At 42.9% G+C, this 18,311-nt stretch overlaps 1 protein-coding gene across 1 annotated transcript in view; it reads left to right on the top strand.

Annotated features, from left to right (window-relative positions):
* Positions 1-18,311, top strand: part of Syne2 (spectrin repeat containing nuclear envelope protein 2) — a 305,981-nt gene that overhangs the window by 76,307 nt on the left and 211,363 nt on the right. Inside the window, exons 7-13 of the mRNA XM_055595536.1 lie at positions 2,503-2,690; positions 4,152-4,348; positions 6,655-6,755; positions 9,609-9,710; positions 12,168-12,299; positions 16,460-16,624; positions 17,498-17,610. Coding sequence (XP_055451511.1) covers positions 2,503-2,690; positions 4,152-4,348; positions 6,655-6,755; positions 9,609-9,710; positions 12,168-12,299; positions 16,460-16,624; positions 17,498-17,610 — 998 coding nt within the window. The remainder of the gene's footprint in view (positions 1-2,502; positions 2,691-4,151; positions 4,349-6,654; positions 6,756-9,608; positions 9,711-12,167; positions 12,300-16,459; positions 16,625-17,497; positions 17,611-18,311) is intronic.

Here is an 18,311-nt window from a genome sequence, read left to right as displayed (position 1 = left end):
ACACACACACACACACACACACACACACACACACACACACACACACAATTTAACCTTGCTCTCTTTTTTTAAAAAATTTATTCTTTTCTTCCAATGCATCTTGACCCCAGTTTCCCCTCTCCCCAACTTCTCCCAGTTCCGGCTCTCCTCCAGATCCAGTCCTCCCGTTTCCTGTCAGAAAAGAGCAGGCCACCCAGGGATACCAGCTGAACACTGCACAGCAAGATACAATAAGACTAGGCCCAAACCCTCATATCAGTGCTGAGGGAGGCAACCCAGTAGAAGGAAAAGGGTCCTAAGGGGGTGACAGAAACACCCCCAGCTCCCACTGTTCAGAGTCCCGCAGAAAACACCACACTAACTAACCATCGTAACAGACATGCAGAGGACCTAGCGCCCACCAGCACAGACCCACGCGGGCTCCATGATTGGCGTTTCAGTCTCTGTGAGCCCCTGTGAGCCTGCTTAGTTGATTCTGTGGGCTGTGGTTTCTTGATGTCTTTGACCCCTCTGCTGCAGTTCTTCCTCGTGCTTTTCCGAGGAGAGATCTCCAAGTATTAACCTTGCTCTTATATGTAATAATTTGTAGAGGTTTTGAAATGTATTCTGGATAGAAGTCTTCTGTTGGAACGTGTAAACTGGAAGTAACTTCTCAGACTTTGTGGCTTGCCTTTTAATCTTTTAGTGGCAGAAGACTTTTTAATATAGTTTGAGTTATTAATTTTTTTGCTTTATGGGCATTTTTTTTCCCACTCCTTGATAAGCGTGCCTGCAGCGCCAGTACTGAACTGAGACTGATGCAGGAGGATTATGAATTTTAGACCATCCTGGCCTATGTAGTGAAACCTTGTCTGAAAAAATTAGGAAAAAGTGAAAACAAGCCAAAACAAAATGTTCTATTTTACAAGACTATTCTGAAACGCAGCATAAGAAAATACTTCCGCGATACTGACATGGGGCAGGACTTCTTGTTTTTCACCTCTGTCAATATTCTGGAGCTATTTCTTCGATGATTTTGTAGAACATTCTGCTGTGTACATAATACAGAGCCAGGCGAGGTGGTATGCACCCAGAGTTTTAGCGTTAGGGAGTAAGGCAGGAAAACCAGCAGCTCAAGGTCATTTTTAGGTCCATGGCAAATGGAGGCCAGCCTGGGATACACGAAACTCTGTCTCAAGGATAAATAAAAATAAATAAAATAAGGGAGAACGTGGTGTTGGGGATTAAACCCCACAAGTCCAGAAGAGTTTTACCAGCAAGCCGGACCCTCAGCCTTCAACAGGATTTTCTTTCCTGAAGGAAACATCCCTTGTCTGTATTGTACAGAATAGTGGGTGCTAACCACTAAGCACTGAACACTTGGAGTACCCGGGCTTTCATGCTTGCTAGACAAGTGCTCCGCCACAGCACTACACCCCTAGCTCTTGGAAGGCATTTGAAAACAACGTTGGCTCTGCTGTTTTTTATTCAGTGTCTCTCCAGTCACTGCTTCGCAGATCAGTTAGGTGAGGGTCTCATTCTTGCTGTTTTCACATCCGTCTCACTGTGAGGCCCAGGCTGGGCTTAGGTGATTCTGGGCTTAAGTGAGCCTCATGCCTCAGATTCTTAAGTACCGCTACTTCAGGTCCACGCCCCCGTATCTAGCACATATTACTATTATTATTGATTAAATGATTGATTAACCTGTCGATGATGGAGAGACATATTAAATGTTTCTATGCTCATCGATGTGTCTCTGAAGTTTTAAATAGATATTATCATGTCGTCCAAAATATTCAGATCAGTTTATCAGCAAATATGGGAAGATGACATTTTTCATGCTCTCACTATCTCTGGGAGGAAAACTTTTCACCCATGTTATATGTAGATTCTATCCTTCTCTGTATATATTTAGATTTTTAAAATTAATTATGGGATTGTGGTTTTTTTTTTTTTTTTTACTTTTATGTGTATATGTGTATGTCTGTGTGTGGGCATGTGCATCTATGAGTGCAGGTCCTTGCCAAGTTCTGAAGAGGGCTTTGCACTTCTTGGAGTTAAAGTTATAGGCAGTCGGGGGAGTCGCTTGGTGCGCGTTTGTAGTCAGGGAGATGCATTCCAGTCCATCTGTTCTCAAAAGGCGCTCCAGTAGGTCCACCTGGTTCTCCTCAGTTTAATCCAGCAGCGCTGGCGATGCTCAGTTGGGATCTTGAGGGGAAGAATGGAGGCTTGCCCTCTGTGGGGTGCCATGCCTGGGTCAGCTGCAGGATAACCCCTGCCCAGAACTAAGGAAAGCCGAATTGTAGCTCCAGATGTCAAATGCTGACATTCGGTCGTGTTTAGAACTTGCTTCACAGAGAACGCATTGTCACTGCTGAAGCTTGCTTTCCAGGGGCTTTTGACCAAGGAGTGTGTGTTAACATGCTTTAGATGCTTTTGACCGAGTAGCGTGTGTTAGCCTGTTAACAGTTGTGCCCGAGCAGCATGTGTTGAGGTGCCAGTTAACCATTGTGCTTTCCTCAGATTGAGGAACTTGCTCGGACTCTGTCTTGTGATTACAACCAACCATCACCGGAGGTCGTGAGTGTGGCCGACTCATCTCCCACCTCGAGTCCTCCCGCTAAGAAGAGCTCTAAATCGGAAGCTCAAGCAAGATGGCAGTTGTCCGCAAAGAAGGCTCTTCTCCAGTGGGCTCAGCAGCAGTGTGCCGCGTAAGTAGTTTGCTGTGCCCGACAGGGCGGCTGTGTCCATCCACACAACCTCTGGAGCTTCCAGCTCTGACCGTCAGGCCGACTGGATGGTCCACTCACAGAAACACCATTGCAGAGCGAGCCTTCCAGAAGTGGGTCTGGGTGAGCTTAGCTACTTCAGCTCTCAAAGTTGGCCGCGTTACCCCAGTTGCTGTGTTTATGTGGTTTATTGCGGTGAGCAGAAAAAGCAACGTTCCCTTTTGAGATGGGGTCTCATTGTGTTATCCTGGCCATCCGCCATCTCACACCCACCCCGCCTCTGCTTCCTGTGTGCTGGGATTAAAGGCACACACCACCACCTCTGGCTTAGTTTTCTTGAGGCACAACTCGCCCGTGCAGCTAGAAGGTGGATTTCAGTCTGGAGTCTTACCTACTTGTATTAGTTGCTAGGTTTGTTGCTGCAACAAAATACCCGATGGAGGCAACTTCCGCAGCGAAGGTTTTGTTTTGTCACAATTCCAGGGGACACAGTTCATGATGGCAGGGATGGTATGGGGGCAGGAAAATGAGGAGGCAGATCACTGCTGTGCATGCACAGTTAGAATAAAATCAGTGGTCAGCCCAGAGCCCCAGCTCTGACTGACTGTCTGTCTGTCTGTCTGTCTGTCTGTCTGTCTATCTATCTATCTATCTATCTATCCATCCATCACAGACCTGCCCAGAGACCCCATCTTCCATTATAAGCTCTTCGAAATTCAAGACCGTGTCTTTTTAAAAATTATTGTTATTGGGGTGTGTGTGTGTGTGTGCATGTATATGTATGTGTATGAATGTGTGAATCCTACCCAAGCATGCCATAGCATGCTTGTGAAGATCAGAGGGCAATTGTGTGGCGTTGGTTTTCTCCTTCCACCTTTAGGTGGCTTCTGGGGATTGAACTCGGATTGCCAGGCTTGTGTGATAACCGCATCACTTGCTGAGCCATGTCACCAGCCCGAGATAAGCCTATAATAAATGGCGGTAAAGGAGTGAATGAATAACTAAGACACAAAGTATCGCGATGTCTATTTTTACAGCTTAGAGACAACAGTCTTCCTCTCTTGGAAATTCAACGCCACTTTCCAATTGATCCTAAAGAGACCGGAGAAGATATATTTTTATTTTTCAAAATTTATTAATTAACTAGTATTATTGCTGTGTTTGTTGTGATTTTTTTGTGTGTATGTGTGGGGGGTACGTGTGTACCATGTCATACATGTAGAGGTCAAAGGACAACTTTATGGAGTTGGTTCTCTCCTGCTGTTATGTGGGTTTTGAGGCTTGAACTCAGCCCACCAGGCTAACAAGGCAAGTTCTTTCACTTCATATATAGCGTTTATTTGATCCTCTGAGTTTTGTTTTAGTTACCGTTGAGTACAGTGGAAGCATTTTTACTTTTATTTTTTATTTTTACAACAGTCTATATTACATCCTTTTACGCAGGTCTGAGGCTGTCAACGTCACAGATTTTAAGGCAAGCTGGAGGAATGGGATGGCCTTTTTGGCTGTCATTCATGCCTTGCGACCAGACCTGATTGACATGGATAGCATGAGGTACAGGTCCAACAAGGACAATCTGAAAGAGGCCTTCAGGATCGCAGAGCACGAGCTGAAGATCCCCAGGCTGCTGGAACCGGAAGGTAGAATCTTCTTTCTTATGAAACCTCCTTGTTTTAAGGTCCAGCATGAAGCGGATTTGAAGCAGCACCCATGTTAGTGATCACAGTGTATTTTTATGCTGGGAGATTTAACTCTTAATTGAATTTTATGGAATTAGGCCGGTACACCTTTTGTCATTGAGGTCACAGCTGAAGGTAAGCAGTACCTTTATTGGGAGTAATTTGAGCCTTTGTCTTAATTTCCATCTATTTCTGAATTGTGTTCTTGATTCTGTATTTCCTGAGCTATAGCTCTCCTGCAAGATTCTTTAGTCTTGAATTACTCTAGTTCATGTGTCTTCCTGCTCCAGGTCTCTCCTCCTGTGGTTGAGGAAGAGCAGTGATTGCTGCTTCCCTGTTCTCCTTCTGTGGTTGGCCACACTTTGGCATTCATTCTGCTCAATCCTTGTGTTTGATTATTAACAAGAGCATTCTAAAATGCCAATTTTAACATTATAGGATTATTATTAAAATACTTTCTTTCTGAAGAACACTTTCCTATGGATTGTATTGCTTCTCAAGAATAACATACATATTTATTTAAAAAAATTAATATTGGTTTGGGGGATAATTACAGAACAGTCTCTGAGTTTGAGGCCAGCCTGGTATACATAGCAAGTTCTGGGCCAGTCAGGTTTACATAGTGAGGGTCTGTCTTAAAGAAAGAAAGGAAGAAAGGAAAGAAAGAAGGAAAGAAGCAAGGAAGGAGAGAAGAAAGGGACGAAAGAAGGAAGGGTAGTAAGCAGTCAGCAAGGTTGCTCAATGGGTAAAGGCACTGGCAGCCAAACCTGATGACCTAATTCAGTTCTTGGAACTCACGGTAGAATGAGAACCACCTCTCCCAAATTGTCCTTTGACCTCCTCACATGTGCTGTGACATGTACCTCTCCTCAGCCAAATAAATAAGTGCCAAAAAATGGTATATGGGATTAGGGAAAAGCTCAGCGAGCCAACAGATGCAATTCGTAGCCATAGCCGTCTCTGCGGAGCGTAGATTAGACGCCATCAGTGTGCACCTCTCCAAATGTGTGGGACACGCACACCTAGACTTGTTTATTATAAACTTGACTTCTGTAAAGCTCCTGTGACACATAATTGCTAAATAACTAGGAAGTCCAAATATGCTATGAAGGCCAAGAATGCTTTTCCCGAATGTTTCCGCACTCTTGAAGCAATCTGTCGGCTTTCAGGTTGCAGAATTACGAAGGTAATGTGAATGTCAGTTGGGCATTTTCTTTATGTTAACATGGAGGAGGAGGAGCGGGTGTGTCAGAATCCCACTTGTTCCTCAGTGGCATTCATGATTTTTTTTTTTTTTTTTAATGTTAACTGTAACATGACAGCTCTAGACAGGATACTTTTTAGTATCTGTGTTATTAACAGTTGCTTCAGTGGGTTTCTTTAGATGTCAGTAAAAGGACAAGCCAAATCCTCATGTTAGTACTTTTGTGGCGGCTCAGTTGCTATCACCAAGCTGTGGAACAGAACTGGGAGATGTGGGTGAGATGCTGCTCGTTCTGCATTCAGATGCAGGTGAACTCTGGTGCTCGCCTGCAATCCCAGCACTCAGGAAGTTGAGTCAGGAGGGCCAGCCGCGGCAAGCCTGGGCTACCTAATGAGGCCCTGTTTGAAAATACATAAATAAATGCAAGTAATGACTTAGCAGACATTAGTAAGTTTCTAAAGAACAAATAATAGCAAATATAGTCTTTTCATTGGGAAGGGTTAAGTGGCAGTATTTATTCAGTAATTATTTTTCTTTCATGTGACACAAATACTGGTTCCTAGGGGTCAAGTTTATTCATTTCATGAACGAGTAAGTGAACTCTGAATGTCCTAAACAAGCCTTCCAACATAATGTATACCTTTGGAAGCGGTTTATTGCACAGATGCCTAGACTAGCGTGCCAGGGATCATTTACACTTGCCGTGTGTTCCTGTATCCTGAGGGATCCTGTCTCCAGAAAGAGAAATGCTTCCATTTTCTTCTCTCTACTTCTCTCATTGCTGCGCCATCACTCACTCAACACCACCCAGAACAACACTGCGTTTCTTATTCGGAGGCTGGTCACGCACCGTCAGCGTCCTGCCTACCCCTGTCTGACTATAGATCTAAGTTCTGAACTAATGTACGGTGTTGGAGCCAGGGGAATGAAGAGAGTGCAGGGCTGGTCCTTGACTGGCTAATTCAAGAGCCTCTGAACCCAGTGGCCTAGGCCGTAGTCTTCTTGAGAACTAATTAAGGGAAGCCTCTCCGACAGCTGACGGATGGTGTGGTGTGTCTTATAGATGTTGATGTCGTGAATCCTGACGAGAAGTCCATCATGACTTACGTGGCACAGTTCCTGAAATATTCGAAGGATGCGCCTAACCCTGGAGGTTCAGCTCAGGTATGTCTTTATAGCTGTCTACTCAGTTTCTTTTGGTTGTACGCTAATGGTTTGATTAAAAAACAAACCAACCAGAAATGTAAGTTGCACACGCAACTTAAATGTGTAGTTCATGCTGGGCAGTGGTGCTGTACTGCCTTAATCCCATCACTCAGGAGGCCGAGGCAGCTGATCTCTGAGTCCGAGGCCATCCTGGTCTACAGAGCAAGTTCCAGGATTGCCGGGGCTACAAAGAGAGACCCTGTCTTGAAAAAACAAACAAACAAACAAACAAACAAACAAAGTACAACTCATTCAAGTATGTAAACCATACATGAAGTTATGCTGTAACACAGTTCCAATAGCCATAATGTTCGATTAGGCCTATTTTCTAGGCTCTATGCTTCATCCCGGGAAAGTAATATTTGAATTTCTTTCACTGTAATGTGTTTTGTCTGGTTTTTTTAAAAATAAGTTCAAGTGATGGCTTGTCACGCTTTGCTGAATTATTTAAACAGCTTGTCGATAGGGATTGCATTAGTTCTGTGTTGGCGTGACAAATAGCACTTTGAAAGAGAAAGGTCAATTTTAGCTCACGGTTTGAAGAGTCTGGGCCATGGCCAGCCATTATTGGTCAGGTGGTACATAGTAATGGGCACTGTGTGGCAGAACCAGGGAAATACAGATGAGAAAGAGACTATAGAGTTCAGTGGTCCCTTTTTGGGATATGCCCTCTACGACTTAAAGCTTTCTACCAGCCCTAACCTCTTTGCTTCCACAATGTGCCGCTGCTTCCCTCCTAGTGTCTAAGCCTATAACAGTATCTTTTAAGAGCATTGCACAGGATGAGTTATAAATTAAGCGACTGCCCTTTGAACAGTTTTAAATTTATTTATTTGGAGGAGGGAGAGACCAGACTGCCTCCTGAGTGCTGTGATTAAAGCTCTGTGCTACCACCGCCTGGCTTTGTAACTTGCATTTGTTTTACTCAAATATTCATATACTATAAGATTAAGCCATTTAAAGTGCTCAGTAATTTTCAGGCATTTACCTGATCGTGCAGAGCACACTTTGCCATGCCTCCATCTTCTAGGTTTTGTCCCCTTTTGCTTGTTGCTCTGTCAGTATGGAGTTGCCCGAATGGAATTGTGGGATTTACACATAGGGAGGGCAGTGTGCTCTGCTCTTGGCCTTTGCTTGTGGAGAGTTCCCAGAATTGCTGTTCAGTGGCTTTTGATTACTCAGTTTCCAATCACTGAGCTAAAAAGAAACTCATTTGCTCCCATGAGGATAAACGAGTGCAGTGAATGTAGCAGAATATCAAAGAAAACTTGTATCATTTCAAAAGTTCTATTAAATGGCTTCCTCAGCATGTTTAGTGCCTTTTGTCTGATGAACTGGGCTGCCTTTCCAGCTGTTATGACAGAGGCTGTCAGCCACATTGCTGATTCTGGAAGTGAAGCTCTCTGGAAGCCTTCCCTAGGCTTAGAGATGAGGACCGGCCAAGAGGTTCCTCCTTCCTAATTAAATATTCATATAAAAATGACAAACTCAACTGTCTATGAAGTTGGGAACAGAAATATTAAGCAACCCTCTTGTTTACTGGATGAAGAAGGCAAACGGACGGGGAGCTGGATTTACCCTCCAGCAGCAAAATCTGCATTCAGATGCGAGCAAGCCAACCAAAGCTAGCCGGGGAAAGGGCACCCCTCACTTCTGCAGGACAGCACATTGCCAAACCTCACTGGTGGTTTTTTGTCTTCTCTGGTTTGGTTTGGTTTTTGTTGTTGTTTGTTTGTTTTTATCTTTGAAGTATTCACAGTTTTTTGGGTGGGAATGTTTTTGGTGGCAAACCTGCTATAAAGTGATTGAGGATGCTGTCAAGATGGCTCAGTGGGTAAAAATGGTTGGTGTTGACTGAGCAAGCCTGATAAGCTGAGTTCAACTTGTGCAACCCATGTAATGTAGGTGGAAGGAGAGAATGAGTGCCGTAGAATTGTCCGCTGACCTCAATATACTTGCCTGGCCTTGCGTGTCTCCCTCTCATTATTAATAATAAATAACATTAAAAATTAAAAAATGATCTAGGATGAGGTTTCCTAAAAAACTGAGGAATAATGAAAACAGGTAGGCCACATATTAATTAATATATCAATATCGATTAATCAACACATAAATTTATAAATATTGATTAATCGATATATTAATTATGTAATTAATAAAGCAATTACTATGTACTAGAGATTTGCTTGCTTTGCTTGTTTGTTTATTTATTCATTTAGGACAAGATTTCTCTATGTAGTCCTGGCTGTCCCACAACTTGCTAAGTAGACTAGGCTGCCCTTGGGCTCCCAGAGATCTCTGTGTGTCTGCCTTCTGAGTGCTGGGATTAAAGATGTGAGCTGGCTACTTTATTTACTTTTCTGTCTCTGCATGTTTGCCTGCATGTATGTATGTATGGCACAGGTGTGCCTGGTGCCTGTGGAGCCAGAGGAGAGCATTGAATTTCCTGGAACTGGAGTCACAGACAACTGTGAGCTGCCATGTGGGTGCTGGGAGTTGAAACCAGGTCCTCTGGAAGAGCAGCAATTGCTCTTAGCCTATGAGCCATTTCTGCAGTCTCCATTTATAAATTTTGAGAAATCTTTTTAGCAGTATGGTTTTCGGGTGTTAGTTTCAGCCAGTTTTAAAGGTTAGGTAATACAGGAACCAGCAGAATTCCTCTTAGGTATAGTGTGTCATTGGTGTAAAAATAACATTCCATTGCTCTTTCAAGTTGTCAGTTTTATTGTTCATAGGAATCACAAAAGAGATGCAGGATATAGTTTGGATATATTCGTGCGTGCGTGGACATTCACATGTTGCTAATTACAGGCCAAGGTGAAGGATGCCATGGACTGGCTAACTCTGCAGGAGAAGAAAGTACAGAAGATGCTGAAGGATTCAGCAAGCCAGACCTACTGTAACCGGTATCAGGTGAGTGAGACTTTAAACACCTGCTTGTCCTGCTTTGGGGAAGAGTGCTAAGTAGCTAAGTATACATTTAGGGAAGTACTGTCTTAGGGGTTCTATTGCTGTGAGGAGACACCGTGACCATGGCAACTCTTATCAACGAAAATTGTAAGCAAATTATTGCTGGGGCTGGCTCACAGTTCAGAGGTTTAGTCCATTTTTGTCACGGTGGGAAGAATGGCGGGGTGCAGGCAGACATATAGTGTTGGGGAAGGAGCTGAGAGTTCTGTATCCTGCAGGCACCTGGAAGGAAGATTGAGACACACTTCCTCCAACAAGGCCACATCTACTAGTGCCACTCCCTGCGGGCCTATGGGGGCTATTTTTACCCAAACTACCACAAGTACATGTTAGAAAACTCTAAGAGTGATATTTAGAAATAAACAACCCCAGGACTTGGTGCTGGATTTCTGGACAGCGCCTCCGAGTCCTTCATGGATGCTGAGAGTCAGGAGCTCTGACCAGGGCCTGAGATACCACGTTGCTAATGTGGTTGTTGATCTTGCTGGTCCATAGTAGTCTGAGCTACAGGGCTCTACAGCAAGGGATGGCAGACTATAGCCTCTGGCCCTGGACTCTTGGCTCTTGCAAAGAAAATGGTATCAGGGTAGAGCTGTGTCCATTTAAGTCCTCTTTGTAGTTATTTCCAAGCTATACCTGGGCCTGAACTATTGGGAAAGAGACCAAACGGTCCATGAAGCCCAAGAGCTTTATCATCTTGCTGCCTGTAATGAGAGTTCTTCGATCCCCAATTTTGAGTAGACCATTCCCTTATGAATATTGAATGAAAGGAAAAAAACCAGGAGATTATCAATTGCGCTTCTCAGAATTATAGTACAGGGCTTCAACCAGGAGTCCTTTGAACAGCAGTGATGTTTTCACCGAACACTGACCACTTGCTGTAGAGCAAAGCTCTTTGCTGAGAAGTCTTTTGTAGGCCAGCACATTTGGCTGAACTCAGCGGTGTTAATTCAGTTTCACACATGAAGACCTTAGGAGTTGGAGAGACTAAATGACTTCTGAATTTACACCGCATCTCAAGAGTGGAGTGTGGCTCTAAGGCTCCAGCTCTTCTCACATTCTGTTGATTTTCCAGGACATGTTAATTATTAACTGTGCACTCTTGAGGGAGCCAGGGAAGGTTTCTTAGAACCCATTGTCTGTGTAATTTTGTGCTTCCCACCAGTTCTCTGTTCTGAAACAGGATGATATTGTCATGAGTTTGCACAGCCCTTAGCGCTTTTGTGGGCCTTCATTGCCCCGAGGGAGCTGGATGAATCAGCCTTTCCAAATTCAGCATTGAATGGATCATATGACTTCTGGACCATGCTGTCCTGCTTGGCTCAAAGTCTGTAGGAGAGGAAGGGACCAGAAATTCTCTTCTTCCTTTGGTCAGAACAGCAGAGTTATCTATGGGCTTCTTCCCCATCTGGACACATGTTTGGTACTGAAGAGCTGCTCAGTGTTCCGTGGAGGTGCCTTGTTCCCACTACCTCTTTCATTTAGTAGTATATCATAAATTGGTGTTTCTTTAATAAAAGGTTTTATGAAGTTATTATCAGAGACAAAGTAAATTTACTTGCTGTTTATTTATTTTCAGGGCTAAGTATTGCTAATTTCATTAACCTGCCCATGAATTCTTGAGTTCACATAATTTTTTTTTCTCAGCCTCTCACATATTTGGGACTATAACAGTCCCTACCACCATACCCAACTTACATTAAGCATAATTAGGAATATTATTAACAATTGTGTAATGTTTTAAATAATACAGAATTGGTAACTCTAAAACACTAATACTGCATATAAGTGTAAGCCAAGAAAAACTTTGCTCTGAAATTCCCAGTGCAGGCAGAAGGGGATTTTTTAGCATGTACAGAATGCGTTGGGAAAAGCTGTCATAATCTTTGTTAGTCAAAAGCCACTTTAGAAATCATTATGTGGCTCAGATGTGTATTCCACGCATTTGGGAGGCTGAGACAGGAGGATTGCTGTGAGTCTGAGGCCAGCCTTAGGTGCATCGCAAGTTCCGTACCCATCTGAGACACAGAGTGAGTGCCATCCCACAGTGGCAAAAACAGCTGTCACCATTTATACGTGGCATGGGCAGCAGTTCTCTGCTCTGCTCCGGGTTGGTCAAATTTTACGCTTGGCATCATGATCTTCATGTAGCGACAGGTGGCTCTGCCACACCTTTGCAATAGAAATCCCACAGCTGGCACACCCCTGTGCCATTTTTGCTGTTATTCAAATTATCAGAGAGGAGAAGCCAGGTCAGAGAGAGGATACTGGACTCAGAGATTTTTTTTTCTAAGCCAGACTTAAACATAGCCTTTAACTATAGACCTCGAAGTAGCAGATTACAGTTCATAAATGGAATTAGGTGTTTAAGGTTATTATAAAATGTCCCTCTAATCGCAGAGTCTGCTCTCCTTTATGGAGTCATTGAATGAAGAAAAGGAACTCTTTGTGGATGTCCTGTCGTCACCGAAAGAGAACATGAACGAAGATCAGTTACGGCTGACACAAAGCTGGACCGGCCTCATGCACCAGGTAACTGTGGTGTGTGTGTGTGTGTGTGTGTGTGTGTGTGTGTGTAAATATGTAAATGTATAGAATAGTAGCTTAGTAGAACTCTTCAGGGAGCAGCTTTGCTTTGTTAGGTGAAGGCTTAATTCTAGACTTTCATCAGGAAATCTCTAGGAGACAGGATAGATGTTTCCTCAGAAAATACATTCATGCTCTGTTTTTTTTTTTTTTTTCCCTCCCATAATATTATTAGATAGAGTCGAATTTTAAAAGAAGTTTATGGCCTGCTGCTTAAATGCAAGATTACCCAAAGCTACATTGGCCATCGTGTCTTGGTTTACCATGGTGGATAATGTAGCCTCTGCTATGGAAGATGATATATGTTTTGGGTAAATGGTAGTCTCTTCCCTCCCATCAATTGTCAGTATCAATAGATGCTTGAAAAATTATATGGAAAACCTGAAAACCCATGTAGGATGATTGTGTTTGCGAGTGTTATACACACTTACGGTTTCATCCTTTTATGTTTATTCATTCTTTTCTGTCATCCTTTTATGCTTTTTGTATTCTTCGGCAACTTGGTATAATAATATTAATATCCGTTAGGACAAGGTGGCTGATACTTTTGTCCATCCTAGCTATGTCTTGACTGGCTTTTGGGTAGTTCTTTAACTGTTGAAAGGGAAGTCTAAAATCTGTAGATCTGGACGTGGTGGCACACATCTTTAATCCCAGGGTCTGGGAGACAGAAGCAGGTGGATCTCTGAGTTCGAGGCCAGCCTGGTCTACAGAGTGATTTCCAGGACAGCCAAGGCTACACAGAGAGACCCTTTCTTGAAAAACCAGAAAAAAAAACCAACCCTAAAAACAAAAACAAACAAACAAACAAACAAAAATATATATATATATATATACATACACACATATACATATACATATATACACATATACACAGACCCCTCTTTGTCAAGTTCTGTTTTATACCTTTTAAAACTTTATTAGGTATATGCAGATTTATGATAATATATCTTTCTGACTGACACTGTATGAAATATCTCACTAAATATAATTAGTATAAGTATTCATATTTAGTACTATTCTACTAAGTTTATATATTTATATTTTTATTATATACATTTATATATTTAATTATATTTATTAATATATTTAGTGTATATTATACTACTAAGTATATTTATACATAAGTAGTATATTTAGTGAATCTATTGCTTGATGTCTGCTTCTCTGATATCAGTGTCATATTCTGATTCTGATATTTTGATGCTGTTTTAATTACACATTTCCCCTTCATTTATTTTAACACATTAAGTCTTTACAGTGCATTTATTAAGGAAAATACATAGATTTTTCTTTTCTTATTTATTCTGACAATCTTGGCTTTTTAATTGGAGTGTTTTGTATATTTATACTTAATATAATTGGTTTTATTGTTTAATTTAGGTGTAGCCTTTTACTCATTATGTTTATTTATTTTTTTGTTTTGCTTTTTAGCTTTCTGTGTAGCCTTGGTTGTCCTGGACTCACTTTTGACCAGGCTGACCTTGAAACTCACAGAGAGCCAACTATCTCTCTGCCTTCCTGAGTGCCTTTTATTCTTTAATTTGCATATGCCCTCTGTTTTTGAATCTTCTTCTTTTTTTTTTTTTTTTTTTTAATTCTGTTTCAACATGTCAGCTTTAGGCTCTACTTGTGTATCAAGTTTTCAGTGATTGCTCTAGGGGTTATAATGTGCATTCCAGACTGTTTACAGTTAAAATTTTGATCATTACAAATTCTTATTGTAGAACCTCTTACCATGTAACATTTGTTTTTTACAAGTTATTTTCTAACTTTTATTGTTATTTCTTAGATGCCTGTTTGTTTTCTAGCGAGAGACAGAAAGTGTTTGGCTGCAGATGGGAGGGGAAGAACTGGGAGGAGAAGGGGGAGGGGAAGCTAGAATCAGAATATATCGTATGAAAAAAAATCCATTTTTCAAAAGAAGAGAAATATTTATTATATTTTAAATTATGTGAATGCCTATGTGTCTGCATGGCTATGTGCATAGGAGTGCAGGTATCTGCACAGGCAAAGGCACAGGGATCTGTGAAGCTGCATGACATGGGTGTTGGGAACCAAACTTGGGTCCTCTGCGAGAGCGGTACACACCATTAACTGCTGAGCCATCTCGCCAGCTCCTCATGCAACATATTTGCAAACAAATAGTTCATTTACTTCCTGTTTATTATTCTATGCTTGTTGTGTGTGTGTGTGTGTGTGTGTGTGTGTGTGTGTCTTGCCCAGTGGGCGTGGTGGCACATGCCTTTAATTCCAGCACTTGGGGAGGCAGAGGTAGGTAGATCTCTGTGAATTCAAGGCCAGCCTGGACTACAAAGGGACAAGGCTACACAGAGAAACCCTGTCCTGTAAAACAAAACAAAAAATACGTGGTGTGTGTGTGCGTGTTTGCTCTGAGCAAGCATATGCTCTCTTTAGAGCATTTTTAAGTTTATTTTTATTTGTAATGTGTGTGTGTGAGGGCAGATATGGGCGTGTATGTGCAGCTGCCCATGGAGGCCACACGAGGGCATTGAATCCCCTGGACCTGGGGTTATGAACTGATGGAAGAGGAGCAAGACCTCTTGACCACTGACTCATTCCCCAGCACTCAGTTTTAAGTATTTAAGAGAAAACTTCAGTATTTCATGTTTACCTAGATATTTAGCATGGTAATGCACGCCTTTAATCCCAGCACTTAGGAAACAGGTGAATCTCTGAGTTCAAGGCCAGCCTGGCCTACTAAGCAAGTTCCAGCGCATGACCCTATCTTAAAAACAATCAAAAAACAAGAAAGGAAAAAGGATATTTACCATTTTTAGTTCTTCTATAGATTTTGAGCATTTCTTAATCTCCCTTCCCCCAAAGGAAAAAAAAAAAAAAACCTTAAGTGATAACATACATCACAGTAACAGACTAGTTTCATTTTCCTTGATCTCTAAATGTGTTTATTTCGCTTTCATTTTTTAAAAGTTGATTTTATTAATATCTTACTTACACATCTTAAGAGTCACTCATTTCAAATGGGTAATGAAATGATTGTCTGCATGTCTCCGTATGTATTTGTGGTATGTGCACATGAGTGGGCAGACGTGTGGGCCCGTTTGGAGGCCAAAGAATGGCATCTTTTTCTGTTGCTCTCTGCTTTCCTGCCTTTGGGTCTCTCGCTGAGCCGTAAGCTTGCCTTTTTGGCTAATTTGGCTAGCGAGACAGTGAGCTTTTGGGATTTGCCTGTGCTCTCCTCCAGTGCCGGGGGGAAGAGGGGTTATAGGCATTTGTAGCCATGACCTTTTGTGTGGATTCTGGAGACTTGAACTTAGACCCCATGCCTGTAGGCCAAGGACTCTTGCCCACTGAACCCTCTCCTCAACACCATTAACTATTTTAAATGAAAGATTTATTCTTATTGCACGCATGTGTGTGTATATATGTGTCTGTTTATGTGTATGAGTGCAGTTCTCATAGATGTCAAGTTTCCAGGAGCCTAAATTGTGGACAGTTGTGATCCACCGTGTACGGTTCCAGGAATCCAGCTTGGTCCTTTACAAGGACAGGTCTTAACCACAGAGCCAATTCTAAAGCCTCTCATCAATTACTCTTTAAATGAATTTATAGAGTTCACTGTAGGATTCACTGATTTCACTGCGTTTACAGAGAGACTGACTGTATGGCTCACAAAGTCAGTATTTCTCATCAAGGCCCTGCATAAGAAACATTGGTGTGATCTCTGCTTGGCTAGCAGAAATGAGAGCTTATGTTTGCAGTGTCTTTCCCAAACCATTTGCTAAATCTGAAGAACTAGTGCAACTCAAGGAATTTCCCCACCAGTGAACAGTGCCCAGGGCATTCTGGAAACGTAACTTTTATAAAATGGCTAAGAGGACAATTTCCTCTATGCAACTTATATGAGATTCCTCCAAACCTTTCTTTCTCTTGTGCCTTCTTTTCCAATAGCTTTAAAACTAACTGTATTCCTCCCCTGCAAGTAGTAAAATATTATTTAGAACTAAGAAGTTTGCCCATGGATACAATCCCCTTGATAAACTGGCCTTGGCTTTCTGGGGCACACGTAAATGAAGACATAGGCTGGGTGAGCACCCATGAAGGATGGCTCTCTCTTATTTCAGATTGCTGCATGGAAAGCCCAGCTGGATGACACGTTGCCTTCACCACTCAAGGAGACAGAAGCCTGGCTCAAGGATGTGGAGGGGCTTGTGGAGGAAGGGCTGCCCACCTCTCAGAATTCCTCTGAGGCCTTAACTCTGATCCGAGGGAAAATATCTTTGTTCAAGGTGAGAAAAGAGATTTATGGAGACGTCGACCCTTTCTCAGGGTCTGTTCTTGAGGAAGATTGTATTCTAGAGAGAGGAGGAGCAAATACCGTGGTGGCCAAGGGTGGTGTAACCTTCGTGCCCTGGGATCCAGAGATGACTTTCATGAGTGGGCTTGGCGGTGCCAGGTGTAAGCCCAGCGCCCGGGAGGTAGAGGCAGGAGATCCGGAGTTCAGGGTCATCCTTGGCCGTAGAGTAAATCTGAGGCCAGCTGGGCAACACGAGACCTCGTGACAAAGCAACCCCCAACAGAGCGGCGGTGCTTTCACGTTCCTGACTCACATGCTGTTCAAGACAGAAATCAGGAAAGGTAGAGGCCAGTCAGTTCTAAAGCAGCTGTGGCATCCAACCAGGACAAACAACAAAGAAAATGAAGAAAATGAGGGTGATCGGGTTCTCACTGCAAACGTGTGGGCAAATCTGGTTTGTGAGAGTTGTGTCTCTAGAGGGATGGAGAGGCTTGGGGAAAACAAGATATTTTGCTAATGGCTTTGCCAGAGACACTGCCTTCTGCTCCTTTGGAAAATGTCCCACGTAAAAACTTTTACTGGTTCATGAAGATCTTAGGTTAGAAAGGAAGAGATGAGAACCAGTCAGGGTGGCTCATGCCTGGGATCATAGCACTCTGGGGGCTGAGGCAGGAGTATTACCAAAGATCTAAGGGCAGTCTAAGTAAGGTGCCCAGCGAGTTCCAGGCCAGCAGAGGCTATCCGTCCATCTGGCTTTTTGACTTTTTTTTTTTTTTTTTTCAAAACAGATATAACACAGGCCTAATGGGCGTTCCTTCCACGGCACCGGATAAATCTGATTTTCATGTTGCTGACTTTCTTTCAGAGTCTGATGGGCAGCTTTGACTATCACTCAAATATTCTTTCGGCCTTTGAAAACGGTGATGAGAACGGCCTGCCAGTTGTGCCACCTGATAAACTGGAGGAGATGAAAAGACGGTTCGTAACAGTGCTGTTTCCCTACTCATGTTTAGCAAAGGCATTGCTAGCCTGCCACAGACAGGGAGAGACTCTGAGATAATGTCTGACATACTTGTCTCTACATCTCGATAACCACACCTTCATGGTTTTGCAATGGCGACAAACATGCTCACATCCTGTGGCACTGAACAGCAGACTCCTGTGATGGGGGGCCTTGTCTTTCTGAGGTTGCTTGGGCTCATGACGGCCTCCCTGTCCCTGAGTCACAAGGACATCAGATCAAGGCCGAGGGGATCTGAGTGCATTTTTACAGAGTGAAAATAGGGGACGGGGAGGTGATTCATCAGTTATGAACGCTGGCTGTGCAGCCATGAGTCTCAGTTTGGATCCCAGCACTTGTGGAACAACCCCGGGGTCCCGTAGGTACTCTAACTGCAGCTCTGTGGGACCGAAGTCTCTTTCCTGGCCTCTTTGTGCATAGCCATCTACACTCACACGTGTGTGCACAAATACTCATGAAGATACGCGTAGACATGAATAAATAAAATAAATATTTTTTAGAAGGGCTGCAGAGCTGGCTGAGTGAGGAAGAATACGCTCCTACAGAGGACCCAAGTCCAGTTCCCCAGGAACCTATGTTGGGTGGCTCACATACAACTCTAGCTCCAGGGGAATCCAACGCCTTCTTCCGGCCCCTTTAGACACCTGCACCCACACAA

This window comes from Psammomys obesus, unplaced genomic scaffold, assembly GCF_907164565.1.
Source record: "Psammomys obesus unplaced genomic scaffold, mPsaObe1.curated_primary_1811, whole genome shotgun sequence".
NCBI lineage: Eukaryota > Metazoa > Chordata > Mammalia > Rodentia > Muridae > Psammomys > Psammomys obesus.
The sequence above is the reverse complement of the archived record's forward strand: the minus strand, read 5'-3'. Positions and strand labels throughout refer to the sequence as shown.